This window comes from Danio aesculapii, chromosome 5 (genome assembly GCF_903798145.1).
Source record: "Danio aesculapii chromosome 5, fDanAes4.1, whole genome shotgun sequence".
NCBI classification, from domain to species: domain Eukaryota; kingdom Metazoa; phylum Chordata; class Actinopteri; order Cypriniformes; family Danionidae; genus Danio; species Danio aesculapii.
This window is the reverse complement of record NC_079439.1, coordinates 32,941,830-32,965,676: the sequence shown is the minus strand read 5'-3', so window position 1 is coordinate 32,965,676 and position 23,847 is coordinate 32,941,830. Positions and strand designations below refer to the sequence as shown.

Genomic DNA, 23,847 nt, shown 5'->3' with positions numbered 1-23,847 from the left:
ACATGCCACTTAACTTACTTAAATCACCTTTCTTCTCCATTCTGATGCTCGCTTTGAACTGCAGCAGATCGCCTTGACCATGTCTACCTGCCTAAATGCATTGCAAGTGGTTGGCAGATTAGAAATCTGCGTTAGCAAGCAGTGTGACCATTATTTGTACCTAATAAAGTGGCCTTTGAGTGTAGCGTCATAGCTTTGAAATGTTTTTTTATTATTATAGATAAAATGTTAAAACCTAACAATTCAGCAGATGATAATGGAATGTGCTGTAATTTGAATCACACTGATGTAATCTATCCTTATGGGACGAGCCTAGAGTGTTTACAATAGTGCCATTGTACATCTTAGCATTCTTAAAGCTGCTACTTATTACAAAACTGCTGCCATTTTAAGACAAATATGCTCATGCAAGAAACTGATCCACATTTCTCATGAAAGACAGAGCTGAGTGTGTATCTGTGAAGTCTCAGTGATACTGGCTATTAATTATGAGTGTATTTGACCGTTTTAGCTCATTGAACAATCTAAGATTTTGCTATCAGTTGTGAATAAAAATGAAAATACAGGATTTAAGGTCATTGGAATGTAAAATACAGTCACTAAAAACATTTCATTACAGATTTCATAATATCATTCATTCATTTTTCCTTTGGCTCAGTCCCATATTTAGTCCTGCCTTTTTTTTTTTGATAATTATTTTTTCAAGGTTTTCACCTTTATTTGTGAGGACAGTAGAGAGTATTGACAGGAAAGCAGAGAGAGGGAAAGGATCAGCATAGGACCGCGAGGCGGAATCGAGTCGCCATGAATACCGGAGTGCATGCGTCAATGCACTAACCACTACACCACTGGCGCAGACCGTCCTGCCTTTTTTATTAAAATACATCACTTTAAGGGTGTTGCAATACACAAAACCTGTGGTTACATTATTTATGAAATTTAATGTGAATGAAATAAATCAACTATTTTATATATAGAGTAAAATGTACCCAGTAGGTATTTTTGGATGGAAGGCTGAGCTCAGACAGAGAGGAAAATCATTAGGAGAACTAAAGTACACAAGTTTATAATCATTCTTTTATCATCTTATTGTCCATCTGACTTACAAACAAACCTGAGACATTCAAACTGATGGAGCCTGTGTTCTAAATTAACCTCTTGGAAAGAGAGAGAGAGAGAGAGAGAGGAACAGAAACATAAACGTACATAGTTTATGGTATCGACAACCACAGATTATAAGGGGTCAAACAACATTACTGTATGTTGAGTTAAAAATAACCTTCATACTCATAAACTATCCAAAAATAAACTACTCAATCACCATTTTCCACTTGCCATCTAATGTAACGGAAGACCGTCTTGTGATCCCTTCAAATATTTGTACAGGGGAGTGTAACAGCTTCCTTTAAATTAGTTTCGTTTCCCTACTAATTCATTTGGCGGATGTTAAGATAAGCTTCCTCCGTTCATTTTGTTGACTTTCCCTGCACTTCACTAAAGCATCTTCTTGTTTCCATTACCATAATTAATTAGCTCATATTTAGTGACAAGAAAAAACAAATCTGTTCAAAGGCGACATAGAATGCATTTCTGTTTAAATTGTTCTCTATTATCTACTTAGTACGGTGGATGAGAGAGCTTAACGAATTTAAGAAAACACATACAATTACAAAAAACACTAGCAAATTAAGAAACGATCTTCGTCAGTTTGACAGCACACGTGTTGTAAATTCTCCCAACACAGACAACTGAAGAAACGCGCTGCAATTATTATGCACACTATTAAAACAACGTTTCATATTTAATCATCAGTTTATTTAGCCTAATAATTTACAAAAGACAATGGAATCGTCTGATCAGGATATTAAAATAAACTAAAAAACGTAATCTTTAAAAGATCACCAACAACTTCACTGAGCAACAGTCGCGGCGTAACAGTTTCATATCTCAGCAGGGTCCGTCATGTTTTTGGGTTCCCTTGAGGCATTTCTGTTGTTTTACGTGGATATTTGCAAGTGCTGTGTGTTGTGACTAATTTGCAGCGTGTTTCTTCAGTTGTTATTATCTTAAATTGCAGCGTGTTAAGCTCTCTCGGCCACCGTAACATGGAAGTCAAGTGCCTTAGTTAATAGTAAAAATGATTTTACAAGCCCGTTTAGAAACCTTGGAGTGGCCTTAAAGTGAAAATTTCTTTTTTTGCCTTATTTGCAAGGCTTGTAAATATTAATGAACTCTGCTCTCATGCTGCTCTTGCTAATGTTTTTGATGCTCACACAGCATGATGCACTCTGAAATACACATGCAAAATATAGACTTCATTTGTCAAATTTGTCACAATTAGACTTCAGTTGTCAAAAAATATAAAAAAGTAGATGAGAAGATGCCTTGTAAAATGACAAGCACTTCAAGTAAATTGGAGAAGTTTGCATTAGGAGCAAGTGAGCTTATCTGTAGAAACTTTGCTGAAAGTTTCAACACAATCTTACGGCAATTAGTAACTTTTTGATTTAGTGGCTAATTAGTATGAATTCGGACGATCTAATTCATACAATTTAGTATGATTTGCTCATCCCCCAATGACGGGTGGGGTTAGGTGCCACGCCTCCTTTTTAAAACAGTACAATTTCGTACGACTGAACTCGTACGAATTTGTATGAATTAGCCACTAAACTGACAAGTTTGCTGCTTCATTTTTGCTGTTGTAAAATATTGGCTAGTTTATAATTATTCTTGACTAAAGGACCTGACAGAGACGTAGAGTTGTATTTTGTGGGTTTAAGGTAAATAAATGAAACACAGGCATAAATCAATATCACCCTCTGAGTAAACAGATGTTTTTGTAAGAGTTTGTAGCTGCTCCAGAACAATCTCATTCTGGGGATTCGTCAGAAGTTAAGCCTCAAATTGACACAGGTAATAAAAAATTAAACTTTGATTATATTAAACTTTTGTTTTCAATAGCGATTTTACAACTTTTAATACAAGAATAGGTCCTCTACTATGCATAGGCTATTATTAATCAGAAATTGAGTGTACATAGTTTTACGTTAGGAAATGCAGTCTTTGATAAAATTTAGTTTTCACCCTTATGTATTGAGAATAAGTGTAATTTAAAGACTTAATTAGGTTATGTTATCTAGGAAAGTTAGAATAATTAAGTTATTGTCAAATCTTGTCTAGAACAGCCGCTGGTGATATAACATGAAGCATAAGTACATACTGAAGAATAATATTCAGCTAACGCTAATTTTAGTAATCTCATTAGGAAATGTTGTGGCCAATCAAATGCTGCTGGGGGCATGCATATACAGTTTTTCTCAATCGCTTTGGTGCATTTCTCACAGCACTATTTACATTTGCACAACAGTTAATGCGTTTCTCAAAGCAATTAGTCATTTGCGCACATCATAGTAGCAGTTTCTCATTCCTTCCAACAAATTTTAAATGCTTATGGACATGCATCAATTGCTTTCATACAACGCTCTGCTGTTTTATAAACATTGAGAAAAACTGTAACGATCCACTGCGGAACGTCACAGCTTGTGTTTTGTTTCGATTGACCTGTTTTTCACTGGTATTTTGCACAGGATTTACTTAATAGCGAGGAAACAATGGTGTTTGAGACTGTTTGTATGATAATGATAAATGGTGTTTGTATGTCATTTATTACTCAGCTATGCCTAGATAGATCCAGATCCAGCTAAATTTGGGGATTTTGGATTGACTACCCACAAAATAAGAAGTGCTGTCATAGCCCATTTTATACACACAATTTACAAAGACTTACACAATTTTCTGGAGCTCTTCAGCTGTTATCGTTGTCTTTGTATTCATGTAAAATTGTTTACTTATACAGTATTTATTTATACACTTTCATGTTCTGTATTGTTGGCCCCACATATTAACCAGCGTGCAAATAACCTTGGTGTTCTGTTTTGATGAATACTTCAAATTTGACAAACAGATCAGTACTGTCGTAAAATCCTGCTTTTATCACCTCAGACAACTGCCTAAAGTCAAGCCATTTTTATCCCAGAGAAATTTTTAAATGGTGATTCATGCTTTCATAACAACACATCTAGATTACTGTAACTCTCTCTATTTAGGTATTTCTCAGTCTTCTTTCTCTGGTCTGCAGCTGGTACAAAATGTGGCTGCTAGACTACTCTCTGGCACCTGAAAGTATGAGTCGGTAACTCCGATTTTAACTGCACTTCACTGGTTACCCATTAAATACAGAATTGATTTTAGAATTTTACTATTTGTTCACAAAGCCATCTGTAATCTTGTTCCACAGTACCTTACAGACTTGCTTTGTCCGTATACCCCCTCTCAATCATTGAGATCTTATGATCTCAATTTACTCACTCTGCCCAGAACACGCCTTAAAAAACGAGGGGATCGAGCGTTTGCTGTTGCTGGTCCTAAACTCTGGAACAGTCTACCATTTCACTTTAGACTTTCCCCTCCATTTCTGTTTTTAAGTCTGTTTTAAAGACCTGTCTATTTTCTCTGGCTTTTAATACTCATTGATCACTGTTTTATTGCTTTTATTTGCTAAATGTTTTATGTTGTTAAATAAGGCTCATTTTATACTATATATAATTTTATTTTCCCCACTAAGGGTTGGACAGCTTTCCAGGAACTGAATTTGACACCCTTGTTTGAATGTTTTATTTTATTATGAGTTTAGTTTTTTGTAATGCATAGTGTATAAATGGCTTTAAATATCTGTGATTCCCACTCTAAAAACTGTTTATGGAAAAACAGGTTATTGTTAAAAAATTATTCAGTGGCTAACAATGTTGCTATGCTAACTGTTAAGATCACTAGCGATCTAGTGGCTGCGGATCGCTGAAGAACTACACACATGCTATGTTAACAAACTACAACTCCCAGCATGCACCTCACACACACTGGTTCCTGATTGTTTCTTGAAAAAATACATATATAACAGTTTTGTATTTTTTTCAAGCAAATTGTTTTAGAGTTTAACCTACATATCCTTAAAATATTTGTTAAATTATATTATATTTATATTTAGTGTTTTATGACAACAGTAATTATTTGTGCTTGAGCTTTTTTTAATAACTCTTTAAAAGATTTTTATTTCTGTTTTAAAAGCATGTTAAAGTGGAAAGTTTTAAGTAATATTTCGAGATTCCATGCATAATTACATGAATTATACTGTATAATCACATTAATTAATCTGTATAATTACAGTAATAATCTTTATAATCACAATAATTAATCTGTGTAGTTACAGACAGGTATAACCTGCATAATTACAGTAATTATCATTATAATCACATTAATTAATCTGTATAATTACATAAAAAAATTATAAATTTACAGTAATAATTTGTAAAATGAATAATAATCTGTATAATTGCAGTAATAATAAGTAAAATGGCACTAAATACCTGTTTCATTACAGTTATAATCTGTAAAATGACATTATAACCAGCCTGATCTCACGAGAAAATGTAACTATTTTACGTTTTGTCAGTTTAGTGGCTAATTCATATGAATTCAGTTGTACGAAAATATACATTTTAAAAAGGAGGCGTGGCACCCAACCCCAGCCCTAAACCCAACCGTCATTGGGTGATAAACAAATTGTACTAAATAGTACAAATTAGATCGTACGAATTGATACGAATTTGTTACTAAATCAAAAAGTTACAATTTGCCATGAGATTGTGTTGATTATAACTTGTAATTATGGAGTAAGAAATTACGTTTTTTTTTTTGTTTGTTTTTTGTTTTTTACAGATTTTCTACATTTTCTATTTTCACAGTTTTGTTCAGTTTTTTTTTTGCGGTTATTTCTGGTGCCCCTGCTTTTTTTTTATAGTGTAGATACAGCATTTATACTCAAAAATCCTTTAGTCAGCCAAACGCTCAAACTTCTTCAGATCGCAGGGCTTTTGAAAAAAAAAAACAACATTGCTCAATCTTAAAGAAATGTGATATAACAGCCTGATCTCACGAGAATATTTTACGTTTTGTCAGTTTAGTGGCTAATTCGTACGAATTTTTCGTACCTAACCCAACCCCTACGCCCAACCGTCATTGGGGGATGAGCAAATTGTACAAAATGTATGAATTAGATCGTCCGAATTCATACGAATTAGCCACTAAATCAAAAAGTTACAAATTGCCGTGAGATTGTGTTGGATATAAACATAAGAATTAGAAAAGCTGAACTTTTTGTGTGGTAATTGAGGTCTGTTTGACATATAAATGCAGTGGCTGCAGCTTACATATTATATCAGTTTCAAAGGATTGATGTGCCAGATGCAATCATGTTAATAAAATTGCAGAGAAACCATCTGTTCAGTTGACATTTAACCATATCCTGTTTAATTTAGTGGCATTCCTTTATCCATCCTTATTCTAGCTTGAATTTTTTAATGTTTGAAACTATAAATATGAAGCCAAAGGAAAGTCTGGATAATGGAAGAAAAACTCCAACAGGAAACAAGGAGGTCCAATAATAAATTCTAAGATAAAGATAAATGGAAAAAATCCAGCTGGAATATGAAAGAATTTCAGGAATCTTAAACAGCAGCTAATCTTAATGATATAAGAAAATAAAGGGGGGGGGGGGGGGGTTGAAAAAATGATGGATTTTTCCCCTGTTCCCACCAGCATATCTCCATAGCAACCAGGGGAACAACGTGCAAGACTATGTGAATCTGCTTGTTGAGTCACTTTCTGGTCCAAACATGATCAGACTTCATGGGGAGACGCAACATATTTGTTCATATTGGTAATTACATTGACTAACATTAAATCAATTCAAGAACCTTATTGTAAAGTGTTACCAACATTTGACTGGTCAGCTAAATATTTAGTCAATCATATTATGAAAGGTGCCATAGAATAAAAGAACATTATTTAATCAGTTTACAGCTCGTCAGAATGCACATTACAGGAAAGACAGAAGTTTATTCACTTTCACTTAGAAAAGGCTTAAGTTCTGTTTAACTGCATGTTTTGGTAGTTAACATGTATATTGGGAATATTACTGCACATTTTTGTAACGAGGCAATAGACACATGTAAACTGCTGAACATGCTGTAAGATTTAAATGCATGTTTACGCATCGGGTCATATCACCACCCACTTCGAATGTTATCACTCGATTAATAGGCATTATCAGTGGTTATCAGCTGATAGATATGGGCCAGTAGAGGCCTTCTGGTAGGCTCAGAAGGCTGTTAACATCCGTCCACATGGTTAATCAGCTATACTGATAGAGAAGGCTCCAGATCCAGATCTGTTTTTACATTACTGTGACGGTTGGGTTTAGGGTTGGGGTAGACGTTAATAAAATACAATTAATGGGAAATTTAATAAATAATATAAATAATTCTCTCTTAACTTCTGACCACAGCCGTATGTGATCCATAGCTGATTAACCACGTGGATGGTTAATAACAGCCTTCTGAGCCTACCAGTAGGTGCAGAAGGCCCCTACTGGCCCATATCTATCAGCTGATAACCACTGATAATGCCTATTCAATCAAGTCGTAACATTTGAATCGGCTGATATCACTTTGTAGCTCTTACTGTCATTTTTCTAGAGGGAATGGAACTTCATAAAATGGATTGGTTTGCATGCATGTTGATATTAATTCCTGCCTGTTTTTTATTAACTTGAAATATATAATAATTAAAGCTTAGACTATATATTTATTTACAGAACAAATGTAAATAAATAAGCAATATTAAAGAACTAAGCATTAAAGTCAGAACAACAAGGTTCAAGCTTCTTTCTAGAAGCTGTAAGACTCTATTCCTTAGTCTTAGTGACTTCTTTTTCTGCCATGCTGCTTATTTATAACATTGCTTTGATTTAAATATTTATAAAGAGTAGATATTTATTTCTATGTTCATTCATTTTCTTTTCGGCTTAGTCCCTTTATTAATCTGCATGTCTTTGGACTGTGGGGGAAACCAGAGCACCCAGAAGAAACCCACACGAACGCAGGGAGAATATGTAAACTCCACACAGATACGCCAACTGACCCAGCCGAGGCTTGAACCAGCGACCTTCTTGCTGTGAGGCGACAGTACTACCTACTGCACCACTGCGTCGCCTATTTCTATGTTAATATATATATTTTTTTTTTACTTATTGTTTGTATATTGTTTATATTTATCTATTTTAATCTACACATATTTTAATATACTTCTTTTGCAATTCACATTTGGATGGGGTTGAAATAATGTGCTGCCTTAGGTTTTTTTAGGATCCTATCGGCACCTTCTCCACAACTGATGTTCAAGCTTCCACTCCACTGCCCAGACTGCAGCTCTACACAAGGCATTTGGCCAGAGGAGAAATGATCATGCCCATTTGAATCTGGGTTGTCTCTAGGTTGTTTTTTTTTTATCTTCACAATTGGTGAAGTTTGTTCTGGCTTGCTTGATGGACTTTGCTTGGTAGAGCAGCTGCACATCAGTGGAGTTGGACTTTCCACTGGATTGGCCTTCAACACTGTCAACAGAGTTCAACAGTGAAATTTACACTAAACTGAAGCAGTTTCAATGTAGTAGAACTACACCAGCATTCTACACTGCTCTTCTGTCAGACTGAATTGCTAGAATATTCCATTTTAAATTAAATTATATAGGGAAATATTTAAAAATTGTACATTTTGTAAAGTGAGTGAGGGAAGGATAGAACGTGAGGCTGACAGGCGGATTGGTGCAGTGGCAGCAGTGATGCGGTCGATGTATTGGTCCATTGTGGTAAAGAAGGAGCTGAGCAGAAAGGCAAAGCTCTCGATTCACCAGTCATGTTACGTTCCTACTCTCACCTATGGTCATGAGCTTTGGGTCTTTACCGAAAGAACAAGATCTTGGATATAAGCTGCCAAAAATTTGTTTCCTTCGAAGGGTGGCAGGATGCACCCTTATAGATAGGGTGAGGAACTCTGTCACCCGGGAGGAGCTCAGAGTAGAGCAACTGCTCCTCCACATCAAGAGAAGTTTGCTGAGATGGCTCGGGCATCTGTTTCGGATGCCTCCTGGACGCCTACCTAGGGAGGAGTTCCAGGTGTGTCCCACTGGAAGGAGGAATTGGGGAAGACCCAGGACATACTGGAGGGAATATGTCTCTCGGCTGGCCTGGGAATGCCTCGGTGTCCCCACGAAGGAGCTGGAGGAAGTGTCTGGGGAAAGGGAAGTTTGGAATTCTCTCCTAAGACTGCTGCCCCCACGACCCGGCCCCAGAGAAGCAGATGAAAATGAGCTTAGCTCCATCTTACCTTTCTGCCCTTTGACTGAGCACCATTCAACCAGATCACTTCAATCATCAAATCAGAGACTTTCTGATTTGTAAGTCTAGGCTGAAATGCTGGGGTGCTCGAGCTTTTCTGTAGCTGCCTAAAGGGGGTCCGATTGACCCATTTCCATTAGATTGGCATCTCTGTTTGTTTTTAAATCCAAGTTAAAAACTTTATTGTTTGACAAAGTTTTTAACACATGAGCTGGGTTTTATTTCACTGGCTTTCGAGCAGGGAAAAGTAAAAGTTTTTTTTTCTTTTATGCTTTGTATTTTGTCTATGAGTTACTCTTACTGTTTCTGGTTTTTAGATTTTGTGAAACTTGTGTTTAATTGTGCTATAATTATATATAATTATATATATATATATATATATATATATATATATATATATATATATATATATATATATATATATATATAAATTATAAGTCATTGTCATTATTTTACTTTTTTCTTCTTCATGTACATTGAAAAAAATGTCTGCAAAACTGCTGCAAACAATTTATTTGTGTTCAACTTAATTAAATTTAGTAATGTTCAACTTTGTTTGTTTGTTTAAATTCAGCCCAAATAAATTAATGTAAAAAAATTAAATAAATCCACCGAATCATCTTTGAATCATTTCTTTCAGTGTATGTAAAGCTGCTTTGACACAATCTACACTAAAAAATGCCTTACAGAAATAAATATGAATTGAATGTAGGCTGCATCCTTAATGGTATTAGTACACGGCAAAACCGTGTTGCTAACTGACATGTTGCACCAAGCTTGTGAGGATGGTATGTGCCATTTATTTACACTTTGCATTATCAGATATTGATCTTTAAAATTTGAACCTCTTTACTTACCAAAGTCACTTTTAACAGTTTATTTATGTGAAAATCATGAAGTACACCTACAATAAAAGAGAATAAAAATAAAATATGTTTGTAAAAAATTATTTATTTGAATTTCAACCTGAAAGGACATTTGTGAAATACGGAAATACACAATAGTAAAGGTAAAACGAACAGATCTGATTTTTTAAATCAATTGACAATAAACATCTCTCAATGAAAAAGTACATAAATGCATATTCAAACAGTTTTAATGTAAAACATGCAAATCGTTTTAACTGCAGTACCAACACTTTGGTCCAATTTGGCTAGCAGAGCAAAAAATAATTGTTTATATAAAAACAAAATAGATTAAATTCATGTTATTTAATAACAATTTCAGAATTATGAAAGAGAGAGAAAACCTCTCAATAAACTTTCTCATTTATTTAAGAATCTATATAGTGGGTGATTAAAATGCTGTTTTGTGAAAATGTGCATCTTTATCATCTGGCAGTTAGAAGTAAGTGACATCCAAGAAAGTGGTTTCAAACCAGCTGACAAATTTGCAATTATCCTGGTTAATTCTTACTCTGAGACTGGAGTTGGCTTCTAGCATGACCGATTGACTCAAAGTCATCGACTGCAGCCAATATTCTCTACAAAGCATAGACTCTCTACCTTTTAAAATCACTCTCTCCTGTTCATAGTTGCTGTGCTCCTGTGTCACGTTGGCCTCTAAAGTCAGTATTTGGTTAGCATTACCCTTACACTGATCATAGGCTATACGATAAGAGATCTTCAGATTGATCCAGTAGAGGCCTTTTGTGGAGATGTAAAGCTCTGTTGATTTTTCCAGCTTGAAATTGTCCAAGTAAGGGCTCTCATTCCTCCAGTTCCACTCGACGGGCTGCTTTTCTGGACAAGACTTGCTTTTAGCTGATTTGAGAGAAAAAACAAAAACAACAAGTCAAAGTAAGACACAAAACACAAATCTATACAGTCATTTGCTCAGAGAAATGCTGTTATTTACACATAACTTCAATAATAGGTTATCACCAGGGGTTGAATTGGACCAGGGTGCATATTACACTGGAAATGATCTGGCATTACCTCATACATAGGCTAATATTCTTTTCCTTACTAATTAAAGCAATGATTTAAACATATTGCCTTTGTAAAACATGTCTGAGCTTCAAGAAACCTTCAATAGTTTTAAAGAGCAGACTGGTCTGCACTAGTTTCTATTGCGTCACTACATAGCTAGAAACGCGTAGGCTGCCTGTTGGTTGCCACAGGGTAGGATCTGAGAAGCAAAAGAAATGTCTTCTAGTCACACTACCAGGATGGCCCTCCTAAATGGCTCATTTTGAATAGTAAAATAAAATTTGTTCCTTTGGTTGTGTCTTTGTTGATATTTGTCAAAGACGCACCAACAGAAGGTCCCCAAAGATACGAACTAAAAACACACACAGATGTCTAGGTTTTAATTATTTTCACATTACTGCTGTGGAAAGACTTAAAAGTTATATATATATATATATATATATATATATATATATATATATATATATATATATATATATATATATATATATATATATATATATATATTTAGGGTTACAAACAAAATGTCCTTGAAAATAAATGTATTAGTCAAATAATGTTTAGAATTTAACTTATTTTAGGCTAATTGGTAAAAATGTTACATTTTTACAAAGAACTGAATTATTCATTACATTTTAAAATTAGTCTTTTCTTTATATTAATTTAGTTAGAACTTTAGAGACAGAGCATTAGACATAAATTCACATGAAACATACAGTACAGCCTGCAGACATATTTAACACGTGGCCTAATAAAAATATAATGCACACTTAGTGTGTTCACCTACCATTTGCTTTCATTTTTTTTAATGATTACTACATGAACAAATATAGACTTAACTTTGTCACTTAACAATTAGATTACTAGATTCTTTATCAGATTACTACACTCTTTATTAGACTGAACTGAATGGCTTATATATATTTAATTACAAAAATAAAACTGACGCAAAAAATAATAAAACATATTAACAGCTTATATTTCATACTGAAATATGATGTACATCCATTCATTCATTTTCTTTTCGGCTTAGTCCCTTTAATAATCTGGGGTCGCCACAGCGGAATGAACCGCCAACTTATCCAGCACATGTTTTACACAGCGAATGCCCTTCTAGCTGAAACTCATCACTGGGAAACGAATATGATGTACACTTAACTTTAATTTAAGATTGGCTAGAAATACATTGACTTGCCTTTCTCTAAATTTAGCTCTGCTTAAATACTAACATTTTGACATTCTTATTCAACAATTAGTTCAAATCCAATGAATAATAATTAACATTGCTGCTCCATCTTCAGAACAATAATAAGGTGTAACTATAAGAAATGTACTTAAAGCATATTAAAGAAATATACATACACATTCAATTACTAAAGTGTACATTATTATTATTCTTAAATACCATTTGAACTGTCACATCTTTTCTGTCCATGAGCAATTAGGCTGACAAAACAAAACCATTCAAGTTTTTTGAAGAGTAATTATGCGTATCTCCGGCATTTTTCTGTGGGTGTTTGAGCTTCCACCACTTACTGTATTCCTGAAATCACAAATGCACCCATGCAGAATAGATCCCAATTCAAACCCTGGATATATTAAAATATTTATAATTTATCAGGAATAAAAAAATGACGTATGATAAAAGAAAAGTACAAATCAGTTGATATTTAGTCCAGTGTAGTAACAGAATGCTAATTGTTTTAAAATCTTTTTTTTAAGAATAAAAAAGTAACATGAAAATATGATCATAAGCTATTCTGCAGTATTTAGTTAGACCAGGTTATGTTTTTCATAGAACGAAAAACTAAATGATTAGAAAACAGAAAAGCAGGTTAAAATAGACAGATTAGAAAGTGAAAGTGTTAGAAGACGAGCATGTTTTATACACGGAGAACTAAGCAGTGTGAATGAATGTAATAAGCAACACATTACTCTTTTAAGCTTATTTCACTGGGAATAAAATAAATGAAATCATTTTACTAGTTCAGCAGTAATGAAACTTACGTTCTAGATGAACGGACTGCCTTTTATGTGTTTTTTTAGCCTTCAAAGCCTCTGTATGGTCACCTGCAAATGCATGCTGGAGAAAAACAGGACAATGTCTAGATTATTTACCGATGCAGTTTATAAAAACGAAAAGCTTCAGATCGCCAGTAAAATGAAATGTACTTTACCGGAGGACTGTTGGAGTGAAACTGCAGCCAGAGTGACGTCGCGAGGAATGCGGTGAGCAGCAGAGCGGTGGCCAGGCGCAGTCGAGTCTCCTGCCGCTTCATGGTTTGACAGTGTCGCATCAGGACCTGCAGCATCTGCCCTTGCTCCACACCAAACTCGACCATCTCCATCTGAGCCATGAGCACAAAACCTCAAGCACGTTAGTTCGCCAGATTGTCAGTGAAGCTGGTGTATTTATAGTAGAGTACACGTTTGCTCCTCCCTTTTCTCCTTCCGTAGGGAGCTCATTCCGGTTGTATGTTTAGACGTGCAGGACAACTGGATGCTTCTTACATGAGTCAACACAAAAAAAAGGTCTGTCAAGTCGAGTTACAAACCGCAGTCAGAAATGACGTTGCCTGACAAGCAGCGCCTCTGCCAAAACGTGACCGTTCTCTCACTATAAACTTTATAACAGACGTTTTCTTAATAAAAAAAAAAAAATTGAAAGTCCCTTTAGAGAGGTCAGAATATGTGGTTTCAATCCTAAATGTGGTTCAACTTAACTGACCTTTGCAAAAGTTCATGCTTAAAGGGACAGTTCACCTAATACTGACAATTCTGTCATCATTTACTCATCATTCACTTGACACAATCCGGTTGGAGATTCTTTCCTGTTAAATACAAAAGAAGATATTGAAAAATGCTGAAAACTTGTAACCATTGACTTCCACAGTATTAGTTTTTTCCTACTAAGGAAGTCTGTGATTACAAGTTTCCAAAATGTAAAAAGAAAACAGAAACAAAAGATTGTAAAGATTTGAAACCACTTGAGAGCTGCATCCAAATCCTGGGTGCTCATCTTGCTGGATTTGTCAGCTTGGTTAACCACCAAATTCCCTTGGCAACCCTCAGGACAAGGAGTGTCGCGGGAACCTCACTCTATGGTTCAGCTCTGACCTCTCAGGTACTGTAATCCACTGCAATGACTTTAACATTCAATGTTCCATCCTGTTGGTATGACTAGCCAAAATTCTAGACCAGGGGTGCCCAAACTTTTTCTTATGAAAGCCCAAAAACCAAACTTGATTAAGGGTGGTGGGCCGAAGTTAAATATACCAACTGAATTACAAAAAAAGTTGCCATGGTAACTTTATAATTTAATAATATTTAGAAATATATATAAAAAACACTTTAATCGTATCAATAATTATATTTATTTGTTTACACTTTGGGGGCGTCACAGTGGTGTAGTGGGTAGCACGATTGCCTCACAGCAAGAAGGTCACTGGTTCGAGCCTCAGCTGGGTCAGTTGGCATTTCTCTGTGGAGTTTGTATGTTCTCCCTGTGCTTGCATGGGTTTCCTCCACAAGTCCAAAGACATGCAGTACAGGTGGATTGGGTAAGTTAAAATTGTCCATGGTGTGAATGAGAGTGTATGGGTGTTTCCCAGTGATGGGTTGCAGCTGGAAGGGCATCCGCTGCGAAAAACATATGCTGGATAAGTTGGTGGTTCATTCTGCTGTGGTGACCTCTGATTAATAAAGGGACTAAGCTAAAAAGAAAAAGAATGAATGTTTACATTTTATTATGTACTTATTATAATTTACAAAAAGAATACATTGTGAAATATATGTGTCCAAATAGTGTTTTTATAACGTGCCATACAGAATCAGAATCAGTTTTATTGCCAAGTGTGCTTCACACACACGAGGAATTTGTTTTGGCTACAGAAGCTTCCAGTGTACATAAAGTGACAAGTGACAACACAAAATAAATATGGAGAAAAAAAAAGATAGACATTAAACAGATGCAGTTAGTCAAGAAACCTGGATACACAAACCTGGATACACATATATATCTGCCAACATCTAAAAAAAATATAATAAAAACTGTTTTAGGGATTTATATGACCCTTGATCCTTAAATCTGATGAATTCACATTTAATTGATTAATGATTCACATTAATTTCCGTAGTTTTTTTTTTGTAGCTCAGCAATCAAACAAATAAACAAAAGACTATGTTCAATTAGAAATGACTATCTCTGATTGAGGGATTCACCCCAACCTTCCCCATCATTTGTCCAACTCTTCTCTGATTGGTCGGTGGGCCAAATCAAAGGTTACCATGGCCCTACTTTGTGCATCTCTGCTCTAGACGAACATCTATGGTCATCTATAAGAAACATCTGAAGACACACGTTTCATCAACACTTACCTGACTAACAAAAGCAGCTGCCAGCCATTCCTTTACTGGTTTTTTCTGTTTGTTAGATAAAAAAAAATCTAAACCAACTAGGACTTTTCATGAAATTTATATATCGCTGCTCTCTGGTGAACTGAAGTGTTTCTATCATCCCAATTTTTGTATGTTGCTTTGGTTTAAAGCATCTGCTAAATGACTAAATGTAAATAGTAATTAAGTGTTAAATTTTGGGTGAACTATCCCTTTATGCAGTACTTTTTTAACTTTACCTACACTGGTTCCTGATACAGTGTAAAACTGAGCCATATAAATTACACAATTATGTATTTTAGCACTCCATTCAGTTGCGTACTGTTTGCCAAAAGCTGCTGTTGCAAAGGTAAATATATTCAACAGGTAACAGCAAGTAAATGCCACAAGAGGGATGGACGACAAAATAAAATCACACAACGCTCAGCAACATGAGAATTCAATAAAATATGAACACTGCAGATTTACTTTAATCATCATGACATTACACTTTGAAGTGTGCACTTTCTGTTTCTCTTCATTTCCATCTTCTGATGCATCTTTTTTTTTTAAATCTATATTTTATTCATTTTATGATTCACACATACATATAAAACTATACAAGCAGATGCCATGAAACTGTCCGCTTGTACAAAAAATACAAATCATATATAAAAATAAGTACAAATCAGGTATGCTGTATATGATAGGTATATGTCAGCTTTTATTCATTTGCAGCAATGTTAGTCTAGCTTTGAATAGTATTGTTTTTTGTGTCATTAAGCCTGGCAGTTGTACCTTCCAGCAAGGCAATTCTAAAATACGAGAACCAGGTAAATGTTGGCAGAGGTGTTGGGTAATAATATCAAATTAGTCTCCGGGTGTTCAGTTGTAAAATGGAGTCATCCACTAAAAGAAAAAGTAGGGGATTCCAAGGTATGTCTACGTGTAGAAAATCAAACAGAAGAGCATACACATTTACACACATACAAAAGAACCACAACTGGGGATTCCCAAAACATCTGTAAGCAGGAGCCAACTGAAGATGTGTTACAAAGGTGACAGTAAGGATTAGACCATGTAATCTTACTGGGGGTAAAGTAGGCGCTGTTGATACATTTATAATGAATCATCTGATGTGCAAGATTCTTAGAGGTGGTGAAGCATCTGGTCCATAACATATCTCATTCTGGTTGAGCAAGAGCTTCCATTATCCAGGATTGAATAGCTGGAATATATATATATATATATATATATATATATATATATATATATATATATATATATATATATATATATATATATATATATATATATATATATATGTGTGTATATATATATTATAAATCTTAGAACACCAGCATCAGACCAGGTTTTAAAAACAACGGGTTTGTTACCCATGCATAACCGGTTATTATGCCATAATAAGGTTACCTTAGTATATAAAAAAGGGCCACCTGTAATTTTCTCAATCTTTTTCCATACATCAAGTGAATATTTAATAATTGGTCCATATAATTTCTTTAGGGATTTTGAAGTACCTGTAAAGGGGAGGTCTTGTAGGATTATTTATATTTGCCTCCAGGACAGTCAATTCAATTAAATTCAATTCACCTTTATTTGTATAGCGCTTATACAATGTAGATTGTGTCAAAGCAGCTTCACATAAAAGGTCACAATAAATAGGAATTAACCTAGGTTTTGATTACCTTCATTTGGAAGGCTGTTATATAATTTAAATTTAGGATATAACAGACCTCCATCAAATTTCTTATGTTACATGGTCTTGAGCGTAATTCTGGGCATTTTTTTCTAAGGCATTTATTGTGTATGGCCATACACCCAAAGCGCTTCACAATCATAAGAAGGGGGGGGGGGTCTCCACACCACCACCAGTGTGCAGCATCCACTTGGATGATGGGACGGCAGCCACAGGACAATGGTGATAGAGCCAATTCGGTGGATGGGGAAGATTAGCCATGATGAGTAAAGGCCAATGGAGGGAATTTTGGCCAGGATGACCAATGGTAAAGTAAAAAGCAGAGGTGACAAGGGCACTCTTGGTGCCTATTAGAACATAGTGCCTATTAGAACCTGTGCCGAACTGCAATTACAAAGAGTTTTGACCATTTTGATAAATCCCTGTCTAAATGCCCTCTCTGCGTCCAGTGAGATGACCGCTGAGGAGGATAACTGGACTTATTTAATTTATTTATTGAATTATTATAATGTAGAAATCTCCTATTGTTATCAGAAACAAATTGATCTTTGAGAACACCAGACTTAAATTTATCTATGCATTTACTGAGTATATAAGCTAGCATTTTAGCAAAGAGTTTAGCATCTGTAATTTATTAAACTAACAGGCCAATAATTCTAAGGCACATTCTAAGGGATATTTGTGCTTGTTAAGTGAAAGGGTTATGAGAGCTGTGTTTTCATTTCCCATTCTCAATTGCGTAATTAAAAGAGTTAAGAATAAGTGAAGATATTATATCCCATATGACGGAAAATAATTCAGGGGGAAATTCCATCACTGCCAAGGGCTTTGTTCTTTGGCATCGAGTCTAGAACCTGTTTCAATTTATCTAGTGACAGTGAACGATTTAACATTTCTAAGTGGTGTTCATCAAATTTTGGAAGTGGGATCTGGTGAAGGAAAGTTACATTTTGTTGATCACTAGATGATGAATAAGAAGTGTATAGTATAGTTTCAAAGTTGAATATATATCTTTGGTTTGAGTATATAAAATGCCCTCCTTCTTTATAACATATATACTGTAACAGCTCTAGATGCCATCTATTTAATCCGTAATGCTAGTAATTTACCTGGCCTCACATGTGTTTTGTGGACTTGAAGAAGGCATTCAACCATGTCCCTTGTGGCATTCTGTGGGGTGCTCTGGAAGTATGGGGTTGGAGGTTCCTTGTTAAGTGCTGTCCTCTCTCTATATGAACAGAGCAGGAGTTTGGTTCACATTGCTCACATGGCCATGGTACTCGACTGGAAAATGGTGGCTTGCTATTTCCAGGTTGGAGGAGAATCCTTGCCCCAAGTGGAGGAGTTCAAGTATTGTGTTTTGAGATTTTGTTCATTAGTGAGGGAAGGAATATCTTGGCATTGGGATTCCTCCTGTGACTGCTGCCCTTGTGACCCAGCCATGGAAAGGTGGAAGAAAATGACATGTCATATACTGTAGGTATTTCGCAAATATTGTCAAGTTCATTTGGATTTCACATATATAAAATCTATGTCATGTATGCAACGTGTAATCTGATCATCATCCAGTCTGTCTAGAATGACATAAAGAAACAGAACAGAGACAAACTACATCCAGAAAAACTTTGGCAACATTTTATATGCATCTTATATATATAGCACATATATGAAGCTACAGTATATGGAGCTATATGAAGCCTATATGCAGCTTATACACTCACAGGCCACTTTATTAGGTACACCTGTCCAACTGCTCGTTAATGCAAATTTCTAATCAGCCAATCACATGGCAGCAAGCATGGATCCATCCTGCCTTGTATCAATGGTTCAGGCTGGTGGTGGTGTAATGGTGTGGAAGATATTTTCTTGGCATACTTTGGGCCCATTAGTATCAACTGAGTACTCAGACTGGTTTCTTAAACATGACAATGAGTTCACTGTATTCAAATGGCCTCCACAGTCACCAGCTCTCAATCCAATAGAGCACCTTTGGGATGTGGTGAACGGGAGATTCTCATCATGTATATCCAGCTGACAAATCTGCAGCAATTGTGTGATACTATCATGTCAATATGAACCAAAATCTTTCCAGTACATTGTTAAATCAATGCCATGAAGGATTAAGGCATTTCTGAAGGTTCGGGTCCAACCTGGTTCTAGTAAGGTGTACCTAATAAAGTGGCCGATGAGTGTATATGAAGCATCTTATACATGATGCTTCAAAAAACCCACCTGCAAAGCTACCTGAAAAACTACGAGCAAGTGTTTTAAATGCAAATGTGGTCATACCAATTGTTTATTTGATTTAGTTAATTATAATGAATAATAATGCATGTATGTATGTATGTATTATTTTTGAAAGTATCCTCATTTTACAGCATTTTTACACACGTTTATAAAACTTTGAACAGCACTGTAGCTTTGCATGTGTGTGACCCCCTCTGTGAAACCCCGACTAAAGTTGCATAATCTATTTCCGAGAATAAGTGCATCAAAGTTGTATAGTCATACAGATGACAAAAGTATGCAATTTCTGAAAATGCCAAAAAAGGGATGGAGGAAAAATAAAAGCACACTCTTCAACATGAGATATCAATAAAATATGAACACTGCAAATTTACTTTAACCATCATGACATACATACTTTCTGTTCCTCTTCATTTCGATCTTCTCATCAATTTTGATACAGTACACACTTTTGTTTTCAAGCTATATTTATGTTTTTATTTATTGATTGATGAAATGTTAAAATTATTTTTGTCTCCAAAAAAGAACACAACAAACAAAATGGAGCCTAATTGTGCAGTTACTGTGCTTTTCCTTTGTATGGCAGCACTATAGATTATCCTATATGATTAATTACCAAACTGTTGTAAATACTCAAATATACATAATATAATATACTTGACTGGTTCTAAAACACTGTTGTATTAACTAGAAACACTGCGACTGCTGCCCCCGTGATCTGGCCCCAGATAAGTGGAATAAAATGACAACAATATTTGCAGAATTCATTCATTCATTCATTTTCTTTTCGGCTTAGTCCCTTTATTAATCTGGGGTCGCCACAGTGGAATGAATCACCAATTTATCCAGCATACGTTTTACGCAGCAGATGCCCTTCCAGCTGCAACCCATCTCTGGGAAACATCCATACACACTCATTCCATACACACTCATTCACTATGGCCAATTTAGCTTACCCAATTCACTTATAGGGCATGTCTTTGGACTTGTGGGGGAAACCGGAGCACCTGAAGGAAACCCACGTGAACACGGGGAGAACATACAAATTCCACACAGAAACCTTCTTGGTTCTTCTAGACCTTCTAGACCTTCTTGATGTAAGGCGAACGTGCTACACACTTCACCATCGTGAAGCCCCTATTTGCAAAATACCCATAAGAAATACAAAATATGCAGGGCGGGGGAATTGAGAACCGAACAAAACCTAACTTTTTAAAAGTCTCTCACTTAGACAAGTGTTATTTGATTTTTAACAGATCTCTGTGTTTCTAGTTTTCTTTTTTTAATAAATTAGCAAAAATGTCAACAACTCTGTGTTTTTGTCAATATAGTGTGCTGCTGTGTGTACAATAATGAGGAAAAAAATGAACAAATGGTTTCAGCAAATGGCTGCAATATAACAGAGTAAAAAATTTAAGGGGGTCTAAATACTTTCCGACTCACTGCAAAAAAAGGGACATATGTTCACTATTCACTATATGTTCTTTTCTCTGTTAAGCTAGCCTGTGTGCCCATGTCATATTGCCTTGGCTATAAACTTTAGCTAACTTATTACATCATGTCATCATGTGGATGTTAGCGAGACTAACTGACAGTTACGCTACTTGCTTTTGGATAATTCACTAATTGTACATTTAAGCCACATTTAGTCCTTTGATAATCATTACTCACCTCCACACTGTAAAGACGATTGATTGCCTTGATCCTTCGTGGCATAGATATCATTTAATGGTTTGATGTGTTGTGCATTCAGAGATGCTCTTCTGCATACCTCGGTTGTAACGAGTGGTTATTTGAGTTACTGTTGCCTTTCTATTAGCTCGAACCATTCTGACCATTCTCCTCTGACCTCTGGCATCAAAAAGACATTTGCATCCACAGAACTGTCACTCACTGGATATTTTTTCTTTTTCTGACCATTCTCTGTAAACCCTAGAGATGACTGTGCATGAAAATCCCAGTAGATCAGCAGTTTCTGAAATACTCAGACCAGCCTGTCTGGCACCAACAACTATGCCACGTTCAAAGTCACTTAAATCACCTTCCCTATTCTGATGCTCAGTTTGATCTGCAGCAGATCATCTTGGCCATGTCTACACGCCTAAATGCATTGGGTTCCTGCCATGTGATTGGCTGATTAGTTTGCATTAACAAGCAGTTAGACAGGTGTACAGAAGAAAGTGGCCGGTGAGTGTATGTGCAGATTTGGAGTTCCAATGGTTGAAAAATATAGACGTATAGTAAATGGCCATAAAAGTAAACTATATGATGAATACGATTGAGTATATGATGTTATTCAGTCTTTCAAGAACTTTGAAAGCCTTGTACATCCCTAAAGCTGAAAGCCTTCAGTAAGTAGCCTATCTAAAGCTGCAAGGTTTTAATTTATGGCTTGTTTGTTTGATTTATTAAGGGAATAATGCGTGTTTGCTTTGCATTTCCCCCCTTCCTAGTCTCAGCAATTTGGGCTAGAAACTAATAGAAAGACTTAATCTGTTTACTTACAAAACAGGGATTTATTTCACAATTTCTTTATAAGCAACATCATGAAGCCTAAATTCACAACTTGACTCAACTGAAACCATGTAAACTTCAGACTTGACTCAACTCTTCGGTCAGTTTTAAAGTCTGCCACAAGGGGGCAGTTCTTACCACTACATCTTAATCGATCATTCTCAGCCTGTTATACACATTCCTGTTCAACACCCACTTAGAAAAATAAACTTTTTTTATGTGTCATATTCTGGCTACCTATTGATATGGTCCAGGTTAGCCTGCCACAAATACATGAAAACATTTTATGTTGCTGCAGAGCTTGTTGTTTATAATGGCAGAAATCTGCCATTTAGTCAAGTGATTTAATTAAGTGAGCAACTCTAAATGCACTTTTTGCATTTGAACCAGATCCCTGAGCCACTTTGACTGCTTTCTCTCAATGTTAAGGAGCAGTGACTCGAGTTCCTCCCATGTGACCGAGCTCTTCACTCAAAAATGTACAAAACCTGTCAAAAGGTACACTTTTGTACCTTAAATGTGCACATTGGTACCTTAAAAATACAACTTTGCGTCTTTAAGGTACTATGAGGTAGACATTTGTACTTTTTGGGTATTAATCTGTACTTTTAAGGTACATATGTTGTCTTCTAAGATACAAAACTGTACCTTTTGAAAAGGCACCACCCCCAGTGATAGGTTCTGAGAGTGTATCTGTAAGGATGCACCCTGCCACCCTGGAAGAAAACTCATTTCAGCCACTTGTATTCAAGATCTTGTCCTTTCGATCATGACCATAGGTATGGTGCAGCTGCGGCCCTACCCTGGAGCCAGGCCTGGGGCTGGGGGTTGTATGCAAGAACCTGGTGGCTGGGTTTTTATTCCACGGAACCCGGCCAGGCTCAGCCCAAAGGAGCAGAATGCGACCAGGTGGTGGGCCTGCAGGAGGAGCCATAGAGTCAGTTCATTGTGGAAAGGGCAATGGTTGTAGCTCAGGACCACGATGACCCAATCGTCAGGCTAAGAATCTGGCTCTTGGGGTATAGAATGCCATTTTGGTAGCCTCAAATCCTGCTTGGGCATAGTTTAGCCAAAAATGACAATTCTGCCATCATTTACTCACACTTCATTTGTTCAGAACCTATTTGAGTTTTTTTCTTCTGCTGAACACTAAAAGAAGTATTTAAAAATATTGGAAGCATTTTTAGCAAAAAGCCTAGAATTTTCCTGCCAATGTAAGTCGATGGATACCAGCAACCAACATTCTTCAAAATATCATGTTTTGTGTTCAACTGAAGAAAGAAACTTATAAAAGTTTAAAAACACACAAGAGAGAGTAAAAAATGAGGTAATTTTAAGTTTGGGTGAACAATCCTTTTAATATACCTGGTTGACACAATATTTATTTATTTTTACTTGATCAAAGTACTATCTTGTTCTTGTATTTAGTGACTACCATTATGAATTGTTAGATAATGTGAATGTCTGCTGATACTGAAGTGCCATCGATCTATTAGAGTATCTAATCACAAAAATCAAGCATTCTTGTAACATTAATTTTTAGTTATTATGATACATTCTTTTTTTGTTGGGCAAAAAACATTATCAAAATAGTAAAAATAGCACCAAAAGATGTCCTAAACTTAACTTTTGCATTTTATTTAACATTTTGAAATTTAATTGTTTTCTAAACTCATATTAAATAACTTTTTACACAGACTGTTCTTATTTTGCAGAACAGGCTGAAAATCTTAAAACTGAAATGACAGCAACAATGTTTTGTGATATTT

General features: G+C 35.6%; 1 protein-coding gene across 1 annotated transcript; it reads right to left on the bottom strand.

Annotated features, from left to right (window-relative positions):
* Positions 1-10,227: 10,227 nt before the first annotated feature.
* Positions 10,228-13,853, bottom strand: LOC130228511 (uncharacterized). Its single transcript, XM_056456942.1, has 3 exons — positions 13,401-13,853; positions 13,231-13,306; positions 10,228-11,055 (listed from the first exon to the last, which is right to left on the bottom strand). The coding sequence occupies exons 1-3, from the start codon at positions 13,578-13,580 to the stop codon at positions 10,634-10,636; spliced, it is 678 nt and encodes a 225-aa protein (XP_056312917.1). The 5' UTR covers positions 13,581-13,853; the 3' UTR covers positions 10,228-10,633.
* Positions 13,854-23,847: the final 9,994 nt, after the last annotated feature.

Coding starts and splice junctions, on each gene's coding strand:
- LOC130228511 (XM_056456942.1), bottom strand. CDS start 13,580: ATGGCTCAGATGGAGATGGTCGAGTTTGGTGTGGAGCAAGGGCAGATG. Junction 13,307..13,400: donor TTCACTCCAACAGTCCTCCG/GTAAAGTACATT, acceptor GTTTTTCTCCAG/CATGCATTTGCAGGTGACCA. Junction 11,056..13,230: donor GCAGTCCGTTCATCTAGAAC/GTAAGTTTCATT, acceptor CTCTCAAATCAG/CTAAAAGCAAGTCTTGTCCA.